Genomic DNA, 24,263 nt, shown 5'->3' with positions numbered 1-24,263 from the left:
GATACCCGGTTACAAAGGCGTCTTCTAGCCAAGCCAGACCTAACGCTAGCCGGTGTGCTAGATGAAGCCCGAGCACACAAGGCATCAATGAAAGCTTCGGAAGCGCTGCAGCGACCACTTCCAAGTAAAGAGGGGCCGAAAACAGCCCCCGTCCACAGAGAAGAGGCGCGAACCAGCACAGAAGAAGAGTCGGAGGAGGACGCCTTCCATACTGAAAAGAAGAAGACTGAGCAAAGCCGCCGCCACGAGAACTGTTCCAGCTGTGGCGGAGATCACGAGAGACAATCGTGTAAATACAGAGACGCCATTTGCAGGCGTTGCGAGAGGAAAGGCCACCTAGCACGAGTTTGCAGAGCTCAATTTCTGCGTAGTCGCAAGCCACGTGACTACCGTGACCAACCAGAACCAGCTCATTCAAAACAGCCAATCAAAGATGACGGCGTGAGGAAATGGCACGAATCTCAAAGGCGGGAGACCTACAGCACGAGAATCGCCCAAGCCAGCACAACCGACAATGAGAAAGTCTACATGAAAGTAGAAATCGAAGGCAGACCGTGCGAAATGGAAATCGACACCAGGTCTATATTATCGATCATGTCCTGGACAACAATCAAAACACTCCTGCCTAAGTTCCAGAAAACCCAGCTGTCCCGACAGAAAATTCGCCTCCTCGACTACCAGGGAAACCGAGTACCCGTAGAAGGCGTGGGCACATTCTGGGTCACCTACGGCGAGTTCCAGAGAGAGCTGCCCCTGACCATCGTAAGCAAGCCACTACCAAGTCTCCTGGGCATGAAATGGTTCCAAGCCCTTGTCATGGGCTTCACGGGCGTTCACAGCATCGGCGGCCCATCCCTCAAAGAAACCCTTCTTTATGAGTTTCAGGACGTTTTCGAAGAGACTCTAGGCAAGTACGTGGGGACCCCTGTTTCTTTTAATTTAGACCCCAACGTAGCGCCAATTAGACTGAAAGCAAGGGGTGCTAATTCCCGTAGATCACGCTAAGTGGGAAACCCCAATAGTCACGCCAGTCAAATCGGACAGTTCAATTAGAATTTGCGTTGACTATAAGTGTTCGATCAACAAGGCGTTGCAGCAGAGCACCTATCCGGTTCCGATAGTCCACCATCTACTACACTCGCTGGGGCCTGGCAAGCTATTTGCAAAACTAGACCTTGCGCAGGCGTACCAGCAGCTGCCAGTAGATGATGCTACGGCAGAATCACAGACAATAGTAACTCACAGAGGTGCCTTTAAATGCACCAGACTACAGTTTGGGGTTAGCATAGCCCCTGGGCTCTTCCAGAGTATCATGGAGCGCCTTCTACAAGGCCTCCCAGGGTTCGTCCCGTATTTTGATGACGTTTTAATTAGTGGCCAAGACAAGACTCAATTAGGACAGAGGGTTAAACAGGTTCTAACCAGATTCAGGGAAGCGGGACTTAAACTCAAATGAGCAAAATGCAAAATAGCGGTCCCATCAGTGGAATTCTTAGGTTACCAGATTGATGGCTCAGGCATTCACCCCACAGAAAGCAAAGTCAGGGTCATCCAAAATGTGCCCACCCTGAAATCGAAGACTGAACTGCAGGTCTTTTGGGGGCTTCTCAATTTCTACACCATGTTTTTAAAACACAAAGCCATTATTGCGGAGCCTCTGCACAGGCTCCTTGGAAAAAACGTTCCGTGGGTGTGGGGCAAATGAGAAGTGGCTGCATTCAATGCAGTAAAGAAACTTTTGTCTGAGGACAGTTTCCTCATCCAATACAATTCTGAACTACCTCTAGTGTTGGTGTGTGACGCTTCCCCCTTTGGCGTAGGCGCAGTTTTAAGCCATAGACTGCTGAATGGCTCATCGCCTATTACTCTCACACTTTGTCTAGTGCTGAAAGGAACTATAGCCAGCTAGACAGGGAGGCATTAGCAGCTGTAGCTGGGGTCAAAAAATTTCACGAGTATTTGTTTGGCCGTACTTTTGAACTCATTATGGACCACCAACCTCTTTTGGGACTTTTGGCTGGCGATAAGCTGACCCCGGCTGCTCTTTCCCCCTGGATGACCAGATGGTCCATTTTCTTAGCCGCCTATTCTTACAGACTGCTCCACCGGCCGGGCAGAACTCTGGGACATGCTGACACCCTCAGCCGATGCCCCTTGCCCGAACTATTGGACAACCCAGCCCCAGAAGCCCCAGTTTTACTTATCGACGTTGTACCCCCGGGCCCCATTTCTTCAAACGAGGTTGCAAAGGTTTCTGCCAGAGACTCTGTTTTGCGCACTGTAATGGGCTGGGTAACGCGGGGTTGGCCTACCAAGGTGGACGGTGGAGATTTTCAATTGTACTTTAATAAAATAAATGAACTGTCAATGTTGGGGGGTTGCTTGTTGTGGGGAGACAGGGTGGTCATTCCTTCATGGTTAAGGCACAAGGTTCTAGAGATGCTGCATGAGGGACACCCTGGTATTTTTTGCATGAAAGGCCTAGCTCGTAGCTATGTTTGGTGGCCACATCTTGACCAAGACATCATTGAGTGGGTGGGGAAGTGCAGGCCCTGCCAGGAATCCCGCCCAGATCCTCCTATAGTTCTCGTTCGGGAATGGGAAAAACCAAAGGGACCATGGGGGAGGATTCACATTGATTTCGCTGGCCCGTTCCACGGCCAGAACTTTCTAATCATTGTAGATGCATATTCTAAATGGCTCGAGATTGCCTTAATGCCATCAACCACTTCTGAGGCCGTAATCAAAGTACTCAGAAAACTGTTCGCAACACACGGGTTGCCGGACACCCTGGTATCCGACAATGGGCCCCAATTCACAGCAACTCAATTTGAGGGCTATCTAGCTGAATTAGGCATAAGACATGCATTATCCGCTCCTTTTCATCCGGCTTCGAATGGCCTTGTAGAAAGATTTGTAAGAACAGCCAAAGAAGCTCTTCCCCGGCTTGATGCAGGGGACTGGCAGGCTAGAATAGATGAGGTCTTAGCTGTACAGCACGCCACCCCGTGCCCCACCTCGGGCCGCAGCCCAGCCGAGCTCTTAATGGGCTGAAAACTTAGATGCATTCTCAATCGACTGCATCCCAATTACTCCTCCGATAACTTCAAGGGGGAAGGGGGAGGACTAAGACAATTCCAAGTGGGAACACCAGTGTTTGCCAGAAACTACACCAACGGGCCCTTGTGGGTAGAGGGAATCATCGTAGGAATTACTGGTCCAAAGTCATACACAGTTGATATAGGGCATGGTAAAATTTGGAGGAGACATATAGATCAATTGCGTAAATGTTTACAAAATGAAAACTCATGTCCTAACTATTGGCGGAGCCGGGAGAGACGGGAGGTCCCTCCGACCGGCTCGACACCTCACCAACAACTGAACTGTGCAGGTCAACCAGGATTAAGACACGCCCTGGTCACCTGAGTGATTTTGTATGTAAATATGTAAATAGATAGAATAAGTGCTTTCTGGGAGTGGAGGGGTGTTATGTATGTATCTATTTTGTGCGGAAAATTCAAATGTACAGTGAATTCTGATTGGTTCTTGGTTGCCTCTGAAAAGTATATAAAGAGGGCTGTTGCCTGTGTTCCTTTGCTGAAGTCTCACCCTGAATTAAAGAGCTGTTGTCACTAGCTTGCTTGTGCCTCTCGTTATTCCCACGCTACAACAGTGGCCATTGGCTCTCTGAGAAAAGAATATTATTTTGACTACATATCACCCCTACTCTATGCAGTCCCCCCTCCCATTTTCCCATAGTAAAAAATATGGCAGGCCTGAAGGCCCAAATGTAAAAGATGGCTTCCATGTCTGACACTAAAGTGGAACCAAACTCTATAGTTCTGGGTGACCTTCCCCAGGAGTCTCTGGAGACAAGAGAGTACATTGAAGGACAACACCCAATTTCCTGGGAGTCAACTTTCTTTCTTCAGCATCACTTTCTAGACATGTTCAGAAAGGAAGGACCAAAACCACTTCAAACCAGTGCCCTCTAGGGGTATATCTATGATTTTTCACTATGCTTTTCTCCAGCTTCTCCTCTGTACATGGAGGCCTAGAGGTAGTTCAGGATCCCCAGAGGAGATGTTGCTTCTTACGGTAATTATTAAAATCCTGGTCTGTGAGATCTCTCCTGATATTTCTCTAGTGATCGCCTTCAATGTAAACATCAGACTGAAGCACCTTGAAAGAGATCTTGCATGAGAAAAGGATAAATGTCTCAGGTCACACTCTGTGTGGCACAAATTTTAGAGCATTCAGGGACTGTGCTTCCTGAATGTACCTTTCCTTTCTCTCCTTTCCAGGTGAAGTTCTGTTAATCTCTCTCTCGGTCAAGAAAGTCACTCTCATTTCCATCTTTGAATGATGCTTTCAATTCTTTGAACTCTCCTGTTCTTCCTAAGAAACAGGAAGGGGATTGATTCAGCCCCATGAATTATGCATCTCCTCCTTCTGCTGCTGCTGCTGCTGCTGATGTCCCAGCCAGTCTCTGGGAAGCTGAGAATGAAGTGCCTGCTGAGTTTGGAGGAACATGAGGGAAGAAAACTACGGAGCTATTACAGGCCAGGAGACCACCTTATTAGTATAATCTCCATTGCCACAATACTATCCGAAATAATGCTGTCTTTCAACACAGCTCCTTATACTCAAGCTCCCTCGTAAGTCATTCAGTGTGATGGAGTTGCAATCCTTCCATTTGCAGTCCTAACACTCTTCTTCTTTTCTTTCAGTTACTCCTATATTGGAAGACCTGTTTAATTTCTTGAATCATTTAGATTTCCTTTTTTTTTTATTCATTTTATATTTTAAATTACTAACATTACAAACAACATATACAATATTTCACCCTGTGCTATACATAAGAAAGGAAGATTTGGTTCTTTGGATATATCCTCATGATTGCCAAAATCCACGTTCTCGGGGTACAGGTACCGAAGCATCCAATTTTCCCAGCGCATAGTCCACAAATGGTTTCCAAATTTTCCAGAAAATATCTTCTTTATAGTCACCATTTCTAATTTTAATATCACATGTCATTTTATCATTTAAAGCTAATTTCCACATTTCACAATACCATTCTTTTATTCTAAAATTCACATCTAATTTCCAATATCTGGCTATTATAATTCTACCCATTATAATCATAATTCTAATCAATTCTTTCTCATATTTTGTTGGTTCTATTTCCTTAATTATCAACAGTAATATAGTTTCTGGTCTCAATATTATTGCTTTCCCCATCATTTCAAATATCATTTCCTCCAATTGTTGCCAAAACTTTTTAACTTTATCACATTTGTACCACATATGTTCATAAGTCCCTAATTCCATGTCACATCTCCAACATTGTTTACTAATTTTTTTATCCATCAATGACAATCTTAATGGAGTCAAATACCATTTCCAAACAACCTTATAATTATGCTCTTTAATCCTTACAGATAAAGTCTTCATAATTCTACTCTTCCAATTCACGTTCCAATCTAAATCTGATATTTTAATATTAAGTTCTTTTTCCCAATTCATCTTCATCACCCTTTGTGGTTTTCCATCAAAATTTATAATCTTATATATCTTATTAACAAGTCCCTTTAGCCCAATTTCATCTTTCATAATTTGGAATACTAAATATTCAAATTCAGTTTTACTTCTACTTATCGAACAATTGTCCCTTACCTTCTTAGTCCATTTTTCTATCTGTATTTTTTCAAACCAGCCTAAACCCAATTTTTCAATGATTTCTTTTTTCCTCCTTTCATTTTCTGAAGTTTTTAACCAATCTATTATAGTTTGTATATTTTCATCTTCCATTACCCTATCACGACTTATATTAGTTTTAATCGGCCAATTTTCAATTGTCTTCCCTAAGAAAATTATATCTGGAATTAAAATTTTAACAAATTTGTTCCAAATTTTACTCAGTCCCTTTAACCAATAGCTATTAATTACACATTTTGATTTTGCTTTATCTAAAAACCATGTTGAGCCAAATCTCTTGATATCCTTTAATTCTAAATCTCTCCAATGACTATCTTCACCTTTAAATATTTTTACCACAGTCCGAATAGCATAAGCCCAATAATAATTGAGTAGTTTGGGGATTCCTAATCCACCTTCCTTTTGATTTTGATACCACATTTTCTTCACTAATCTAGGTCTTTTCCCACCATTACAAAATTTATCCAATTTCTTCTGATATCCTTCAATATCTTTCTCTGTCAAGTTTAACGGTAACATCTCAAATAAAAAATTAAACTTTGGCAACAACATCATCTTACACATTGCAATTCTACCAAACCAAGACAACTTTATCATTTTATATTTATCTATCTTTTTCTCAATTTCATTCATCACCACATCATAATTTAATTTTTTCGTTTCTTTAACTTTGAGTGAAAGTGTTATGCCCAAATATTTCAATGTTTTTTTAATCCTTATCCCAAGTTGTTCTTGCATATTCTCCCACTCCTTACCATTATTATTCATTAATAATTCAGATTTTGACCAATTTATTTTCAAACCTGTCATTTCCTCAAATTCTTCCAAATGCTTATGTATCTTTTTCAAATCTTTCTCTATATCTTTCAAAATAATCAAAGTATCATCCGCATACAGATTTATCTTATATCCCTTATACCCTTCCAATTCTTCATCTTTTTCTATCATTTTAGTCAAAATTTCCATAACCAATAAAAATAATGTTGGAGACAGGGGACATCCTTGTCTTGTACCCGCTTCCAATCTTATCTCTTCTGTCAGCCTTCCATTCACCTTCACTCTTGCACTACTTTTTTGATACAGTTTTGAAATAACATGTATAAACTTATTACCAAAACCTAGTACCTAACACTCTTCTTCTTTTCTTTCAGTTACTCCTATATTGGAAGACCTGTTTAATTTCTTGAATCATTTAGATTTCCATGGATTCTCTCTTACATCTTATTTTAAGAGACCCACATACAAAGATGGAACAACCCTGCCCCCCAAAGTCCAAATTATTTCCCCCTCTTGTACAATCCTGACTTAATCACAACTAGCTTATTGAAAAGTTTGTAGTTTCCTCTGCCCCACCCATTTCTCTATTTTTATAACCATTCATTGATATTCAATGCCTGACCCTGGTATGGAATAGAGGATGGCTTATTTTTAGAATTGATTTTCTGGATCATTTATAAGTCCTCTTTGCTGATGATTCTATTTTAATGATTGAATGACTTTGAATCTTGATCATTTCACAAAATAAAAATGAGCACTATTACAAATAATGATATATTTTAAATATGAAACCTCCATCCCACCTTCTCAACACTCATAACACTCTAACACTCTTTTGGCTTAAGACTGAATGGGTTAGTGGAGAGAAAGAGGAAAGAGCCCTGGTGGCACAGCAGACTAAAGCACTGTTATTAACATCAGCTGCCTGCAATTACTGCAAGTTCAAATCTCACCAGGCTCAAGATTGACTCAACCTTCCATCCTTTCTAAGTTAGGTAAAATGTGGACCCGGATTGTTGGGGCAATAAGCTGACTTTGTATAAAATATACAAAAGTATGAAGGCTATTGCTTAACGCATTGTAAGCCCCCCTGAATCTCCGGAGAAGGGTGGCATATAAATAAAATCAAAAACAAACAAACAAATGAAAATATATTTTGTTGTTGTTGTTAGAGATGATCTTATCATGAACATTTCTTTTTACAGTCATTCATTTACTGATTCAGCAATAATCCTAACCTTCATTTTTGCCATTCAACAAGTCAACAAGAATTCTCAGCTTTTGTACAATCTCACACTTGGCTGCAACATCCATGATAATTATTTGAACACCCTTGGGACTTCTGATGCCTTGCTTGACATACTTTCTACTGGAGAAGCCAATGTTCCCAACTACAGCTGTGGAAAGAAGGACAACCTGATGGCTGTTCTTGATGGATCTTTTGATGACATCTCCATTCAGATGTCAACATTAGTAGGCCCCTACAAAGTCTCACAGGTGTGTTTGTGTGTTTCTCTATCTGGTAAAGTGAGCAGGCTAGTGATGGATACGTAATAGATTAAATCATATCTTTTCCATGGGATTTATGAGCTGCTTTTCACCGTGGCCTTTGTCATGGCTAGGGATTGGGATCCACAGGAGGCCTAAATATTTACTCGAGCAAGACTTGAGCAGCTGGACACAATGTTAAAAAGGGAACATTTAAGTAAATCTCTAAAATGAATTGATTGTATTTGCAGTGCTCTAGAGATAGAAGACATAGCACGTCTATTATCTGAATGTCAATTTTATTAGAAAAGAGAAAGAGCAGTATCTTAGACCCCAGATTAGACAAATAATTATATTCAATGTTGCTAGTATTTGTATTCTTTATCTTGATATGGCTTAAGGGTTAAGAACAATAGACTGTTCCAGGGGTCACCAACCTCAGGGACCACCAAATTCATAATTTTTAATCCTGTGGACCACTAAGATGATTTTTTTAAAAAAAAGATAAATAGTATTTAGTGCAATATAAAAAATGCAAATAATTTTTCTGCAGACCATCAAAATTTTCTCGCAGACAACCAGTCGTCCATAGACCACCAGTTGGTGACTGCTGGACTACTCCAATATGTTTGTGAGAACCACACTGGATGTGTTAAAAGCTTACATTTTGGACTTGATCTGATCTAACCATAATACACCATTCTTCATTGCTTCTTCAGATCAGTTATGGAATTGTTTCAGAGGCTCTGAGTGATAAAAGTCAAATGCCTTTTTTCCATCAGATGCTTCCCAAAAATGGGATCCAGTATCCAGGAATTGTCCAACTCCTCCTCCATTTCAGATGGACTTTGATTGGTCTCTTTTCAACAGACACAGAGGAGGGAGAGAATTTCATGAGAACTTTCACTCCTATGCTTGTCAGAAATGGAATCTGTATAGTTATCTCACAACAATTCTCAATGACTAGACCTACAGAACCTCTCAGAAATGCCATCTCTAAGTGGAGAAAAGTCAATGTCTTTGTTCACTTCATAGAATTTGTTTCACTTGTGGATAGAGTTCGCTACATCCATTTAGCAATTGAAGATTTGCCAGGACCCATTGAAGGGAAAGTCTGGATCACCACAATTGTGGAGAAATTGCCAATGATAAGGCATACACATTTCAAATATATCCATAGCATTTGGAACTTTGCTTTTCAGGAAAGAAAATGGCCAAATGATGACTCCTTTCAACTCAATCTTTTTAAGGATTCCAAATGTGAAGACCAGTCTTTTCGCTGTTCTTTTTCAAAGCATGTCCTTTCTGTCAAGGGACGGAGACGATGCACCCAGATAGCACCACTGGACATGCAAGAGAAAAAGAACAGAATTCAGATAAAAAATGACCACCGTTTTTATACTGTTGTTAAGACTCTGGCCCATGTTTTGAATGTTGCATATTCCACAATATCTAGGAGGAGAAAAACGGAGAAGAAAGAGAGATTGGGGGCTCCAAGGCTAGAGCCATGGCAGGTATGGGGTCCTGACAAGGAGCCATCAAACCTATTTCCTATTTAGAAAGAAATCCAAAGCTGATGTAGGGGAACCATTGTTCTCCAAAAACCCAACAGGTTTGGCCAAGCGGAGGCCAGATTTAGTTCACAAGATTATGTTCCAAAGAGCAGGCACTGTGATAATTATATTTTGATATTAAACACTGCTATTATAAAATAATGTATACATTGTAAATAAATTCCTGTACTTATGGGTTTGTAATTAGCATGATAGAATTTTATATTCATAAATTTCAGCTAAACCTGGGAGCATTTCGCCTAATCCCTGCTCACTGCTGGAATCCAATTAAAACATTTCAGACTGATGGCTGCTCAGTCTTTGCATTTAGCCGTGGTGGTGCAGAGGTTACAAGGCAAATATTGCTGGCTAACTCACTCCTCATTGCCAGGAGTTCGATACTGACCAGCTTAAGGTTAGTTTACAAGATTATGTTTCAAAGAGCAGGCACTGTGACAATTATATTTTGATATTAAAAACTGCTATGATATAAATTCCTGTACATATGGGTTTGTAATTATGGGTTTGTCATTATATATTCATAAATTTAAGGCAAGCCTGCGAGCATTTAGCCTAATCCCTGCTCACTGCAGGAATCTAATTAAAACTTTTCAGACTGATGGCTACTCGGTCTTTGCATTTAGCCATGGCATTCATGCTAACGCTAACGCTAACGCTAACGCTAACGCTAACCCTAACCCTAACCCTAACCCTAACCCTAACCCTAACCCTAACCCTAACCCTAACCCTAACCCTAACTCACTGCTCACTACCAGGAGTTCAATCCTGACGAGCTCAAGGTTGACTCAGCCTTCCATCCTTCCAAGTTTGGCAAAATGGGGAACCAGATTGTTGGGGGCAATAAGCTGATTCTATAAACCATTTAGAGTGAGCTGTAATAGCACTGTGAAGTGGTATATAAGTCTAAGTGCTATTTCTAATTAGGCATATAGTGAAGAGGGGACTGAACATCTTTCATTCACTAGCTCAGCTTTAAAATTGCTCCTTCTTTTAGGATGTTTCAAGTTGCTTTCAAAATTCCTGGATGTTTCAATTCTAGTTCCATCCCTTTCTGGAGAAGAATGAGTTTTGCAATTTTTCCTGGGAGAAACTGTACTTGGACCAAAGTGGAAATGTAGCAGCAGATCTGAATATCATAAGTTGGTTACTTTTCCCCAAGGAGGATCCCATCAAAGAGCAACTGGGGAGTTTTGAAAGACAGAGGCTTATTATCAAGCAAGATGCTCTTTCACGGCTAAAGTTGCTCAACAAGGTGGTTGAAAATATTGGCAACTTTTCTCTGTCTATATGGTTGGTGTAAGGGTCCCCTGAAAGAGCAGGCTCAGATATTTTTTAACAGCCAATATCTGACCACAGTTATTCATGCCTCTGTTTCACCCCACTGGGATAGGCCTCTATCCCATGCTGCTAGGAAGGTCATCCAAGGTGTTCAATCAATGTGGAACCACAATGACTTGTCCGATATGAGATAATGCCTTAAACTAGAAAAATGAAGGACTTAAATTTGCCTTGACTGCCACCCCTCAAGTCCTTCATGATACTTGTAATAATGAGGGTCAGTTTGTAATATAATGCTACTTATATTTGGTCTTTGGCTTGTAAGACATCTAAAAACCCTTTGAATGCAATTTTTTATCCTGATTGTCTTACATTAAAATGAAGAATTATCCAAGAGTTGGACACAACTAGCAATTAACAACAAAACTGTAATTCTTCAAAGGAAAGGGCCTTGTCTTGAATACCTCACTTGGACTTAGAAATATCCCTTTCCCACACAGGGCTCATACTCATTTCTCATGTTCTGCAGCAAAAGATGCCTGATTTAAGCTTTTTGAGTGACATGTTCTCATGATTTCATCTCTATTCGTCCTCACTATAATTCTAGAAACTAGACAGTAAACTTTAATCTTATTTCATCAGCATGGCAGCTGTATGAATTGAAAATATAAATGTACAGACATAACTTAATAATACCTCATTTGAATTTGGCAGCCATAGTTTGTGAGGGATTTTTTCTTTATATCTTAACTGGAAGAAGGATTTGTATTATTTTCAAAGGCGAGTGGCTTTACAATCTTTTATGTTTTCCTGATCTATTGCTCAGAAGTGTCTTTCTTAAGCACAGTTTCATTTTATTTTAATCATCAATCAATGTAATAAATAAACATTTGGCAGATATTTTAGAATGAATGTTGTTTTTCTGCTTAGTCTCTGCCTCAGTCCCAATGTGTGGACAGTTGTCACCCTGGATTTGTAAAACGGGCTCGGAAAGAAGAACCAATTTGCTGCTATGATTGTATTCCTTGTCCGGAGGGGACCATCTCCACACAGGAAGGTGAGTGACACCCGAGGAAAGGGATTGGATTCAACCAGAACCTCTTATCAAAGTGCATGTTAAGAGACAGATGTGAACGTGACTATTTTATTCTTCATTGCTATTTTCAACATGAAAAATAAATTCCATAATGGGAGGAATAAGATCTTGAAGAATAAGGCAGGAAAGGATAGAAGAACGTAGTGGATTGGGCAAGATGCATTCTGCTAAAGGAAATATCTTTTCTACTACTCAGCTAGGAAGTTTCCTTCCATGTTTACCATCTAAATTCTTTGAAACTTGAGAATTGGTTTCAGGCCGATGGGTTTAGTTCATCCAAACTAATTTTATCTTACAGGCCAAAAGATATCTCAGCCAGACAGTCGGTCAGCCAGTCAGCCAGTGAGTCAGTCAGTCAGTCAATATTTATTAAGATCATAGAACCACATAACCGAAAGATCTACTTGGGTGGACCAGGGAGGGAGAGTGTTTGGGTTCAAAGAACAAGAGAAAACAAAAGACTTAATATTGAAGTTTGCAGAAAACCCACATACAGTGACCAATATTTTGATTCTCACCACCCACTGCAGCACCGAATGGATGTTATCAGAACCCTACATCACCGGGCTGAAGGTTTGCCTACCAGCAATGAGGGAAAAGAAAAAGAACTAAAACACATAAAGGAAGCCCTCAGAATGTGTGGCTATCCCAACTAGGCCTTCATCAAATCCAAATAAAGAGCTCCTCCATAAGAAACAATGAAGGGAATAACAGACAGAGCAACATTGTCATTCCATATGTTGCAGGAATATCTGAAGAGCTCAGGAGGATTTTCAACCAACACAATATACATCCACACTTTAAACCCAAACATACACTAAGGCAGAAGGGTCAGTGTTCCTCGTTGTGCACCTAAGACACATAAGAGGCCATCTTGGAGGCTTCAAGTTTGCCAAGAAGCTTGTCTACTCCAAGGATAAAACACCCAGATAAAAACTGAGCAATGTGGTATATATACAATATAATGCAGTGATACATGTACACATCTGTACTTTGGAGACACAAAACAATCACTTCACAAATGCATGGCACAACATAGGAGAACAAAGCTATCAGGACAAGAATCAGCAATCCATATGCATTTGGACAATAAAGGCCACTCTTTTGAAGACAATAAAGTCAACCATACATATCAATTACTGTCCATTTTGCATTCTGCAGAAAAAAACACACCCTGAAAAATAAAACAGAAAAAACAGAAAAGAAGGGGTTAACACCTTGTACAGGACCCCTTAACCCCCTCTCTGCCCTCCAGGCATACCTTTTGGTTTCTCAGGGAATTTATCATGAAATTGCTTTACTAAAGTATCAGTATTCACATCCCAACTTTTCACCCAAGTAGCTTCAGACAATGGGTACCCTTTCCAGTGTCCCAAATATTGAAACCGACCCCTTTATAGTCTAGAGTCAAGGATCTCCTTCATTTCATAATGGGTCTCCCCTTGTACTACGAAAGGAGGGGTGGGGGAGCAGCTGGTAAGGGCCTTAAGTTAGATTCTCTAGCTGGTTTCAATAAGCTACTGTGAAAAACTGGGTGTACTTTCCCTAATATGCAAGGGAGGCTAAGTTTGACAGCTTTGCATAAAGTTTGGCCGCTAGGAGTTTTTTCAGTACTTGCCTGACTAATTTGACATGTTCTTCCATATTTTCACTGAATATAAGAATGTCTTCCAGGTAAACAAGGACCCCCTTGTTTACAAGGTGCTCATGCCGAACTTCATTGATCAGTTGCATGAAGACTGTGGGGGCCCCTTGGAGTCCAAAAGGCATGACCTGGAATTGGAAGCTGCCCAGGGGGCAGTTAAAAACAGTCTTCCATTCATCTCCCTCCTTTATGCGAATCCGGTAGTAGCCTTCCCTTAGATCTAACTTGGTGAAAATCTTGCCTTTTGACAAGTGGTTCAGCAAGTCTTTCATCAGTGGTAGGGGGTAGGTATTTTGTATGCAAATGGAGTTTACCTCCCTAAAGTCGACACACAATCTCAGCCCCCCATCTTTCTTTTGTCAGGGTTCCAAGGAACACCCCAAAGAAAATAAAATTCTGAGGCCTGAGGTTCCTCAAAGTTCCAATTTATTAGAGGTGTCATGTTGGCACATCTGGGAAAACCCGAATCTGAAAGCCTTCAGGTTTTCACACCCAGCTAGCAGTTCACAGCCCTGCCCCACACCCACAAATTCATCACATTGTCCAATCAACTCTTCACATTCCACCGGATACAATCTTCAGGCAGTCTCCATCAGACGCAGGCAAAAGTCCTTGAATACGGAATGTTGTTATGACTAACTTTCAACCACTCCAGCAACAACCCTCTCCCAACTTCCCCAGCTAAAATATCTGGCAGTAAAGAAGCAAAAAAGAAAATTGTCTTCCAAAACTGACAGGCTTCCCCCCTCAGGAAAGGAACGCATCCTGGGACAAGACTGGAGTCAGGGGTTAACACAATTAGCACATTAACCACCCCTTCACCCCCCCCACCTAGGAGGACCCTTAGGCTTATCAGGGAACTTATCATGAAATTGCCTAACTAAGGTGTCTGACTGAACATCCCAACTCTTCACCCATGTGGCTTCAGACAATGAACCAAATATTGCAAAAGTCCTCTCTGCAATCTAGAGTCCAAAATCTTCTTCACCTCATAATGAGTCTCACCCAGCACCACAATCGGCTTTGGGGGAGCAGTAGGTCGAGGTCTCAATTTAGATCCCACAGCAGGCTTTAACAGGCTGCAATGGAAAACAGGATGAATTTTTCCCAGTATGCAGGGGAGATTTAACTGTACAGTCACTGGATTAATCCCTTTCACTATGGGGAAGGGACCTAAATATTTCAGTCCTAACTTCTTACTCTTCAACCTCAAACATAAGTATTTGGAGGAAAGATACACGTGATCTCCCACCCGAAAGGGGGTTGGAGAGATTGGTGTTTGTCTGCTTGCTTTTTGTATGCTTCGGCTGCTTCATTCAGGGCTTTTTTGGTATTCTCCCAGTCCTTCTTTAACAACTCCATCCATTCACTCAGAGTCACGGAAGAAGGCTGTTCTCTCAGCAGTTCTGGCATAGGGACAAATTCCATGCCGCTCGTAATCTGAAAGGGTGTCAGTCCTGTACTACTATGCATCACATTATTGTAAGCCAGTTCTGCGACAGGAAGCAAATCAGCCCAATTATCTTGCTGGTAATCTACATAACATCTGATGTATTGTTCCACCATGGCATTAGCACATTCCACAGCTCCATTCATACTCGGATGGAAAGCCGAGCTAAGCCCCTGAGATGACCCAATGGACCTCAGGAACTCCCTCCAGAACTTAGCGGTGAACTGAAATCCTTGATCGGAGATCAACCATCGCGGAACTCCATGCAGCTGGTAGATCTGTTTGACAAACATCTTGGCTAATCTCTTAGCCGAGGGAAGTCCAGAACAAGCAATAAAATGGGCCTGTTTGGAGAACAGGTCTATCACAGTCCATATTACAGTATTTCCGCCACTTTCCGGGAGCTCTACTATCAAGTCCATAGCTATTTCTTCCATTGGGCGGCTGGGCTCAGCTAACTGTTGAAGCAAACTGGGAGGCTTCCTCGGTCTTGTCTTATTGCTGGCACATATGGCACAACTTTTTACATAGTCCTCCACATCAGCTTTCATCTTAGGCCACCAAAACTTCCGTCTAATCAGATGAAGGGTCTTTAGAAATCCAAAATGAGAATCAGGCCAACGCTGGAGTACCAGGAGTCTCATGCTCTTGGGGATGTAAATTGTCGAACCTTTTCAAGCTAGTCCATCATGGATTGTCAAAGTGTCTCGATTGTTGGCTAGCCATGGATCAGTAGATAGTGCTGCCTTCAAGTCGGCAGTTAGCTTCCCATCGAGGGGATCAGTCCGCCTGCTGGCCTGTCCCCGGGTAGTGACTTGCACTGCACTCTGCGTGTCCGGGATGATAGCATGGATGACGTCCTCCCTCTGGCTGTCATATTTGGGTTTCCTTGAGAGGGCATCTGCAAGCAGATTCTTTCCCCCAGGATGTATTTCAGCTTGAAATCAAACCGCTTGAAATACTGCACCCAGCGGACCTGTTTGGGGGAGAGCCTTCATGAGGTCTTTAAGGCTTCAAGGTTTTTATGGTCTGACCATACCTCAAAGGGTATCTTGGCTCCCTCTAGGACATGCCGCCATGATAGAAGAGCCCAACGAACAGCAAAGGCTTCCTTCTCCCATACTGCCCATCTCTGCTCGGTGTCCATGAGTTTTTTGGACACATATGTGCAAGGAAGCAGCCATCCCTGTGGGTCTTCCTGGAAGAGCACTGCTGCCACTGCAACATCACTAGCGTCAGCCTGGACAATGAACTGCCTATCTGGGTCTGGGTGCTGAAAGATGGGATCCTCTGCAAACAGCCATTGCAAGCTTTCAAACGCTTTTTGACAGCTTAGCGTCCAGGCTAACAACTGCATCGGCTGTGGCTTTGCGGGGGAGGGTCCTGTCTTTAGAAGTTGGTAAGCAGCAGAGCCACTTCCGCAAAGGCTGGGATGAATTGCCTGTAGAAGTTAGCAAAACCCAGGAAACTTTGCGGCTGTTTCCTGGTGTGAAGGGGCTGCCAGTCAAGTATGGATCGCACTTTCCCGGGATCCATCTCTATGCCTTCGTTTGACACTCGGTAGCCCAGGTAGTCCAGAGAAGTCTTGTGAAACTCACATTTGGAAGGCTTCACATAAAGTTTTGCAGCTAACAGTTTCTTTAGTACTTGTAACATACCTGCCCTATTGAACACCCTTCCCATTGAAACCCCAACCTCCTAATCAGCCGCCCCACCCTCCTAAACCTCCGGAGCAGTGTTGAAATGCAATTTTTTTTACTACTGGTTCTGTGGGTGTGGCTTGGTGGGCATGGCTTGGTGGGCATGGCAGGAGAAGGATACTATAAAAGTTCAATTCCCACCCAATTCTGGGGCCAGCCAGAGGTGGTATTTGCCAGTTATCTGAACTACTCTAAATTTCCGCTACCGGTTCTCTGAACTACTAAACATTTCTGCTACTGGTTCTCCAGAACCTGTCAGAACCTGCTGGATTTCACCCCCATTCTGAAGGTTGTTCTTCTAAGCATTGGGATGAAGTGATTACAACAAGGTATACTGCCTCAGTGAAGAGTGGGTGTGGCGTCAATTATTACTCTTTTGGGTTTCGTTTATTGTTGATATTTTGATCATCATGTATATTGTGTTTTTTAAACTGGACTGTAAGCTGCCTACATTTGGTTTAAGATTTTTAGCTTTCTATGTCTATTTCTATATTTCAGTTTACCAATTTACCAATTACTATTGCTTTCTTGTCTCCCAGTATCAGCTGCCATTGAAAGAAGGACTTTCTTCTAATGTAAAAGGAGGAACTATAGAAATAATATTACTTATTGTTTTCTCAGATACTGAAAAATGCACCAAGTGCCCAGATGACAAATATCCCACTGATGACAGAATCCAATGTATCCCCAAAAGAATAACCTTCCTGTCCTATGAAGAACATCTGGGCATCATCCTGGTCTCCTTTGCTGTACTCTTGTTTCTAACAACAGGCCTTGTTTTAGTCATATTCCTTAAATACCTAGAAACTCCCATTGTCAAAGCTAACAACCGTGACCTGTCCTACATCCTCCTGGTTTCCCTCTTGCTTTGCTTCTTGTCCTCCTTTTTCTTCATTGGCCGACCAAGGAAAGCCACCTGCCTTCTCCGACAAACAATGTTCAGCATCATCTTCTCAGTAGCTGTGTCTTGTGTGTTAGCCAAAACAATCATGGTAGTGCTGGCCTTCCTGGCCACGAAACCAGGGAACAGGGTGAGGAGATGGTTGGGGAAGAGCTTGGCCAACTCCATCATCCTTTCTGGTTCTGCTGGAAAAATTGTAATTTGTGGAATCTGGCTGGGAGTTTCTCCTCCGTTTCCTGATTTTGACCTGCACTCCCAATCAGGAGTGATCACCCTTCAGTGCAATGAAGGCTCTGTGACCATGTTTTATGTGGTCCTCTGCTACATGGGTTTCCTTGCTGCCATTTGCTTCACAGTGGCTTTCCTGGCCAGGAACCTGCCTGGGGCGTTCAACGAAGCCAAACTGATCACCTTCAGCATGCTGGTCTTCTGCAGCGTCTGGATCTCCTTCCTGCCCACCTACTTGAGCACCAAAGCGAAATACATGGTGGCTGTGCAGGTTTTCTCCATCTTGGCTTCTGGGGCTGGCCTGCTGGGGTGCATCTTCTTCCCCAAGTGCTACATTATCATCCTGAGACCAGATCTAAATACTAAGGAACATTTAATGATAAAAGTCGGTATCTGATCATGAAGTAGTTTCTTAGGCTCTTAAAACTTAATTATTTATTGCAGTTATTATTGAGTTTGTTTGCTTGTTTTGAAAATTAAGGCAGGGGTGAAATCTAATTTTTTTCCCTACCGGTTCTGTCGGCGTGGCTTGATGGGGGAGTGTCCTGTGACTGAGTGGGTGTGGTCAACTCGATGTCACTCATAGCCATGCCCACTTAGTCAGAAGACCCCCTCCCTCCAAGCCATGCCCACAGAACCCGGTAGGAAAACTTTTTAAATTTCTATTCAGCCGGCGTGTCCTTACCTTTCTCCTGCGGTTCCACCCACCCGCCCCATTCCCCGGAGTTGGGGAATGCACCATTCTCCGATTCCTACTGCTCACCTTTCTCCCGCAGCTGGCTGTCAGGGAAGGCAAGCACCTGAAAGGTACCGGAGTCGCTCACTCTCCTTCTTGAATGAGCCGCTCTGGTCCATGCGCCAGCTGCGCAAGCACACATCCAACCTGCCACTGAATTAAATAAATGGTGTGTGCTTGCGCAGCCAGTGCGTGGACCAGAATGGCTTTTAAATTGCCGTGAAACTAGGGAAGGACAAGATAACAAATGAGGTATTTATGTTAATATAATGCATCTTCAGAGGAGACAAGACTTCCCAGATTGGGGTGAGGGGGAGAGATACGACATCATCTATCTCCAGTCCTCAACACAGTCCTCTTAGCAGTTCCAAGAAGGCTCCTCACCCCCTTGCACCACTCAGGTGACCCTGAGAACCCAGATCAACCTCCAGGTGGCTTTCATGACTCTCTAAAAGGATGCAAATGACCAGATGTCTGCAAGGAGTATAAATCCTTCCATTCCCCACCCTCCAGTCAGAGCTGAAGAAGCTTCTTGGATGAGTAGTGAAATGTCTTCAAAGAAAAACAGTCCAGTTACCTCTTGAAAAAAGCACATTGGGGACATCACCATGCTACAAATCTACATTTTAACTGTAGTCTCAAATGATGGTGAAATTGAACAAAATAAAACAAAATAAAGGGTGAGTAGACAGGTCTTCATTGCAAGGGGTGGAACTTCCATTTCACTGGGGACAGAACTTTACCTCTAATTTTGGATATTATGTGTATCAAATCAAATACCATCTTTTGTTCCTTAAGCTTTAAGACCTGATTCTGTAGATAGCTTCAGATCCCAATGATGGAGCATCACAATGGAGATGGTTTATGAACTAAGAGGCCATCCCACCCCCCACATATCCAGCTCCTTCCCTCCCTATTGCTTAACTATAATTCTATTTTGATTATAGTTTCCATTTTAATTATTTTATTTTTCTTTTATGATTTTAATGGTATAAGTTTCCCAGAGTTGTTTCAAAACAAGATGGGTGGCAAATAAGATGAATGAATGAACAAACAAACAAACAAACCAGCAAACAAGCAAACAAACAAATGTTTGAAACAAGTTTACCAGCCAGTGGGTGGGATCCTCTTCAGTCCATTTAAAAAGAAAGAATATCACATCTTTCTGACTTTATAAAATCTTTATTTTTTGCAATCTGTTGTAATATACTGTAAAGAGGTGATTTTAGAGTCATTTTTGGAAAACTTTCCCCAGCTGAAACTGGGGAAAGTCTAAAACTCTTTAGGCCAGGTGTTCAGAGCCATTAATGAACCCAGTTCCTGACGTGCCAGGAATGAGCTCATCCTCCCTTGAGCTGACCGCTTTTTCTTTTGGTAAAGTTTTTTTTAAATTTTTTAAACACACAAACAAACATACAATACATCTTTTCTGAACAGAATATTGGCCCGGTCTTAAATTTGTACAGATTTTTGTTCATCTTTAACACAATTTTATATGTTCAATTTTTCTCATAGCATTTATTCTCTCTAATTTTAAGAAACCAATATTACCCTTCATCATAACTTCTCATCCTATTATAGTTCAAATTTTCTTTTCCTTCCTTAAAATTTGAACCCCTAAATTTACATCCATATAACATAGTACAATCCCCAATTATTTCCTTAAATTCTCTTATTCTAATCACCAATAATTCTCTTATCAGCTATTCCAAATAATACAATTCAATATATTAGTAGAAACCAATTAAATAAATAGAGAAACCAGCAATCCAAAATTAATAGGGCTATCAATGCATGTAACATAGATGTCTGTGCGAGTAAGATTTTTTTTTTAATATACTTTATTGAGATTTTTTACAAAACAAAAAAGAAGTAAAAAAGAAAAGAGAAAAAGGATAAACAAACATTTAAACAAAAACATAAAACACATAAGTATAATAAACATTTTCAATTTGTATCGGATGTGCAGTGTTTTAACTATTTACATAAATAATACTTGGTGACATTTCAGCTCACTTTTAACCAGTATTTAACACACCTTTAGATCTTTCTTTCATTTTATCATGCAACCACTTGTACCACCTTTCCCACACCATATAGTAAACTGACTTCTCATCATTTAATTCATAAGTTAATTTAGTCATCTCTGCGCACTCGAGTATTTTCTTAATTGTAAGCTCTTCTGGTGGTTGGGTTTTCTCTTTCCAGTACTGTGCGTATGCCAATCTAGCGGCTGTAATTATGTGGATCATTAAATGTGTCATTTCCTTTCTATATGGCTTCTTTATTATTCCCAGGAGGAAAATCTCTGGTGTTAATTCAATATCTTCATCAATTATTTCATATAACCACCTCCTAATTTTATTCCAGTATCCTTTCGCTTCAGGCATGTCCACCACATGTGAAAGAAGGTGCCTTGACCATGGCCACATTTCCAACAATTGGGATGTATATTGGGATATATCTTCGCTAGTCTGGCCGGGGCTAGGTACCATCTATGAAACATTTTGTAATGGTTTGCCTTATATGCCACCACTCTAGTCAGTTTAAGATTTCTGTTCCATGCCTCCTCCCATTCCCCAAAATTTATATCGCGCCCTATATTTTTCTCCCATGCAATTATTTGGTTCTTTGTGACATCTTCGAACTTATCGTCACTTAATAAATAATTGTATAGTTTTGCCAGAATCTTTTTATTTGTTCCCATCAGGACTTTATCCAGTCCATTTGGTCCAAGTTCTAGACCGTATTGTTCTTTGTCTCTCTGATATCTGGATTTTACTTGTGAGTAGGTCCACCAATCTAAAATTATTCCTTGCTCTCGTAAGGTGTCATTTGATTTAAGCCTCCCTCCTTCGTCTAAAATATCTTTATATCTGCCCATTTTCTCCCTCTCCCACCTATTTGGGTGGGTCAGGGCCTCCATCGTTGAGAGCCAATTTGGGATTTTTTTGTAATATTTTTGCCTAATCTGGGTCCATGTTTGTATCAAGGAGTCTCTAATTTTGTGTCTATGGAAATGTGTCCTCCTTTTCTTCTCCGTGTCCCAAATATGGGCGTGCCACCCTTTTTGCAAGTCATGGCCTTCTAAGGTAAGAATCCTCTCATTTTCCAGGGTGATCCAATCTCTTATCCAAACTAGCTTAGCTGCCCTGTAGTATGTTTCCCAAACCGGGAGTCCAAATCCACCTATATCTCTTTTGCCCCTTAAAATTTTAATGGAAAATCTCGGTTTTTCCCCTCCCATATAAATTCTCTGATAATTTTGTCTAGTTCTAGAAAGAATTTTTTATCTAAATTTATCTAAAAATATTTTGGAATAAGAATAATATTCTGGGGAGGATGTTCATCTTAATTGTAGCTATCTTGCCCAAAAGTGATAGTCTTATTTTTTTCCAGCTATCTAGGTCTTGTTTTATTTTTCTAATTAGGGGAGTATAATTATCGTCTTTCAGGGTCGAACATCTTGATGTAATCCAAATTCCTAGGTATTTAATTTTTTTGGCAACCTGTAATCCTAATACTTCTTCTATTTCATTTTTCTGGTTCTTGATCAATACTTTGGTTTTAGTTTTGTTCAGTATGAAGCCTGCCACCTCTCCATATTTACTTAGTTCCTCTAATACTTTAGGTCCTGATTCTATGGGGTCTTCAGGGATTAGAGCTACGTCGTCCGCAAATGCTTGCGTCTTGTAAGTCTCCTTCCTGATCTTCAATCCTTTTATTTCCTCATTAGTTCTAATTTTCCACAGAAGAACTTCTAGGGCCAAAATAAACAATAAAGGGGATAGGGGACAACCTTGCCTTACTCCCTTACTAATTTGGAATGTTTTGGTCCTATCCCCGTTCACCAGGATACTCGCCTTTTGGTTATTATAGATAGATTTAATCATCATTTCAAAATTTGTTCCGAATTTCATAATCTCAATTTGTTTAATCATAAATTTCCAATTTAGATTGTCAAATGCCTTTTGAGCATCGACAAAAATCAGAGCCATCTGTTTTCCGGGGTGTTCTTCATAGTACTCTAGCGTGTCTAGCACGATTCTCAAATTATCCCTAATTTGTCTCCCCGGTAAAAATCCGTTCTGGTCTTTGTATATCCAATTATTTAAAATCTTTTTCATTCTTTCTGCCATTATACCCATGAATATTTTGTAGTCAGTATTTAGGAGCGAAATTGGTCTGTAATTTTGGATTTGTTTTGGGTCGGCACCTTCTTTCGGCACAAGTGTAACATGCGCCTCTTTCCATGACTTTTTTATGGTCTAACAGTGCATCATTAAAAATTTCTACTAATTTCAGTTGGAGTGTTTCTTCTAATTTTTTATATATTTCCCCTGGGAATCCGTCAGGTCCTGGCGCTTTATTGTTTTTCAATTTAGAAAGGGCTATTTTTAATTCTTCAATTGTAATCTTTCTGTTGAGCATTTCTTTCTCGTCATCAGTTATTTGTGGGAGCTCTGCTTTTATTAAATATTGTTCTATTTTGTCATCCGGTATCTCCTCTTCTTTATATAGGGATTCGTAGTATTCTCTCACCCTATCCCGTTTTTCTTCCTCGTTAATCAATAATTTTCCCTTAGAGTCTTCTAAAGTATGAATTATTCCTTTTTCATTTTTCCTTTTTTAATTTATAGGCCAGCCATCTGCCCGATTTGTTGGTATTCTCAAAAAGATATTGTCTGTGCGAGTAAGATTATCACCCCTGGTGTCAACTAAAACTAAGCATTTAATAGCGAGTGCTATACCATGTGCATTATTCAAACAGGTGGCAAGAAAGTAGGGGCAGTCAGGCACGACACAGGTTATGTAGACAGTAAACAAAGGGTCAATCAAAATGGACTCAAATGTCTATACACCAATGCACAGAGTATGAGGAATAAACCGGGTGAATTAGAAATTCAAGTAAATGAGGGCAGATATGATACTGTTGCCATTACGGAAACTTGGTGGGATGAAACCCACAAATGGAACATACAGTTAGAGGGATACAAACTATTTAAAAGAAATAGATGAAATAAAAGAGGAGGTGGAGTTGCACTATATATAAGAAATAACTACATCTCTACAGAAATAGAGCACAAAAATGATGAAAATTATCTTGAATGCATTTGGGTCAATATTAAAGGGGGGGGGAATGACCTTGTCATAGGTCTATACTATAGGCCACCCAACCAAACAGAGGAAGTAGATGAACTTTTTGCTCATCAGCTAACTAAGGTATGTAGGAAGCACAGCACAATACTAATGGGGGATTTTAACTACCCTGACATCAACTGGGAGACAAACTCTGCACCAAGTGGAAGATCCAACACGTCTCAAAGATCACCCCAAAGTTGATATCTCTAAGGCAAATGAAATTTCACTATCACATGAGCAATTTTAAAATCACTTCCAATTTGTGATTCAGACCAGTGCCCTATAGAACAGTGACTATCTATGATTTTTCACTATACTTTTCTCCAGTTTCTCCTCTGCACGTGGAGGTCCAGAGGTAGTTCAGAATCCCCAGAGGAGATGTCTTCTTACTTATTATTATTATTAACATCCTGGTTTGTGAGATCTCTCATGATATTCCTCCACTGATTGCCTTTGGTGTAAACATCAGACTGAAGCAACTTGAAAGGAATCTTACATGAGAAAAGGATAAATGTCTCAGATCAAACTCC

At 40.9% G+C, this 24,263-nt stretch overlaps 1 protein-coding gene across 1 annotated transcript; it reads left to right on the top strand.

Moving 5' to 3' along the window:
• The first annotated feature begins 8,747 nt into the window (after positions 1–8,747).
• LOC139310613 (vomeronasal type-2 receptor 26-like) lies at positions 8,748–18,252 on the top strand. The gene is made up of 4 exons (XM_070934804.1): positions 8,748–9,497; positions 10,597–10,809; positions 11,766–11,892; positions 17,348–18,252. The coding sequence occupies exons 1-4, from the start codon at positions 8,748–8,750 to the stop codon at positions 18,250–18,252; spliced, it is 1,995 nt and encodes a 664-aa protein (XP_070790905.1).
• The last annotated feature ends 6,011 nt before the right edge of the window (positions 18,253–24,263 follow it).

This window comes from Pituophis catenifer, unplaced genomic scaffold (assembly GCF_029215685.1).
Source record: "Pituophis catenifer annectens isolate HBS135680 unplaced genomic scaffold, rPitCat1.0.hap2 SCAF_2, whole genome shotgun sequence".
Lineage (NCBI taxonomy): Eukaryota > Metazoa > Chordata > Lepidosauria > Squamata > Colubridae > Pituophis > Pituophis catenifer.
The sequence above is the reverse complement of the archived record's forward strand: the minus strand, read 5'-3'. Positions and strand labels throughout refer to the sequence as shown.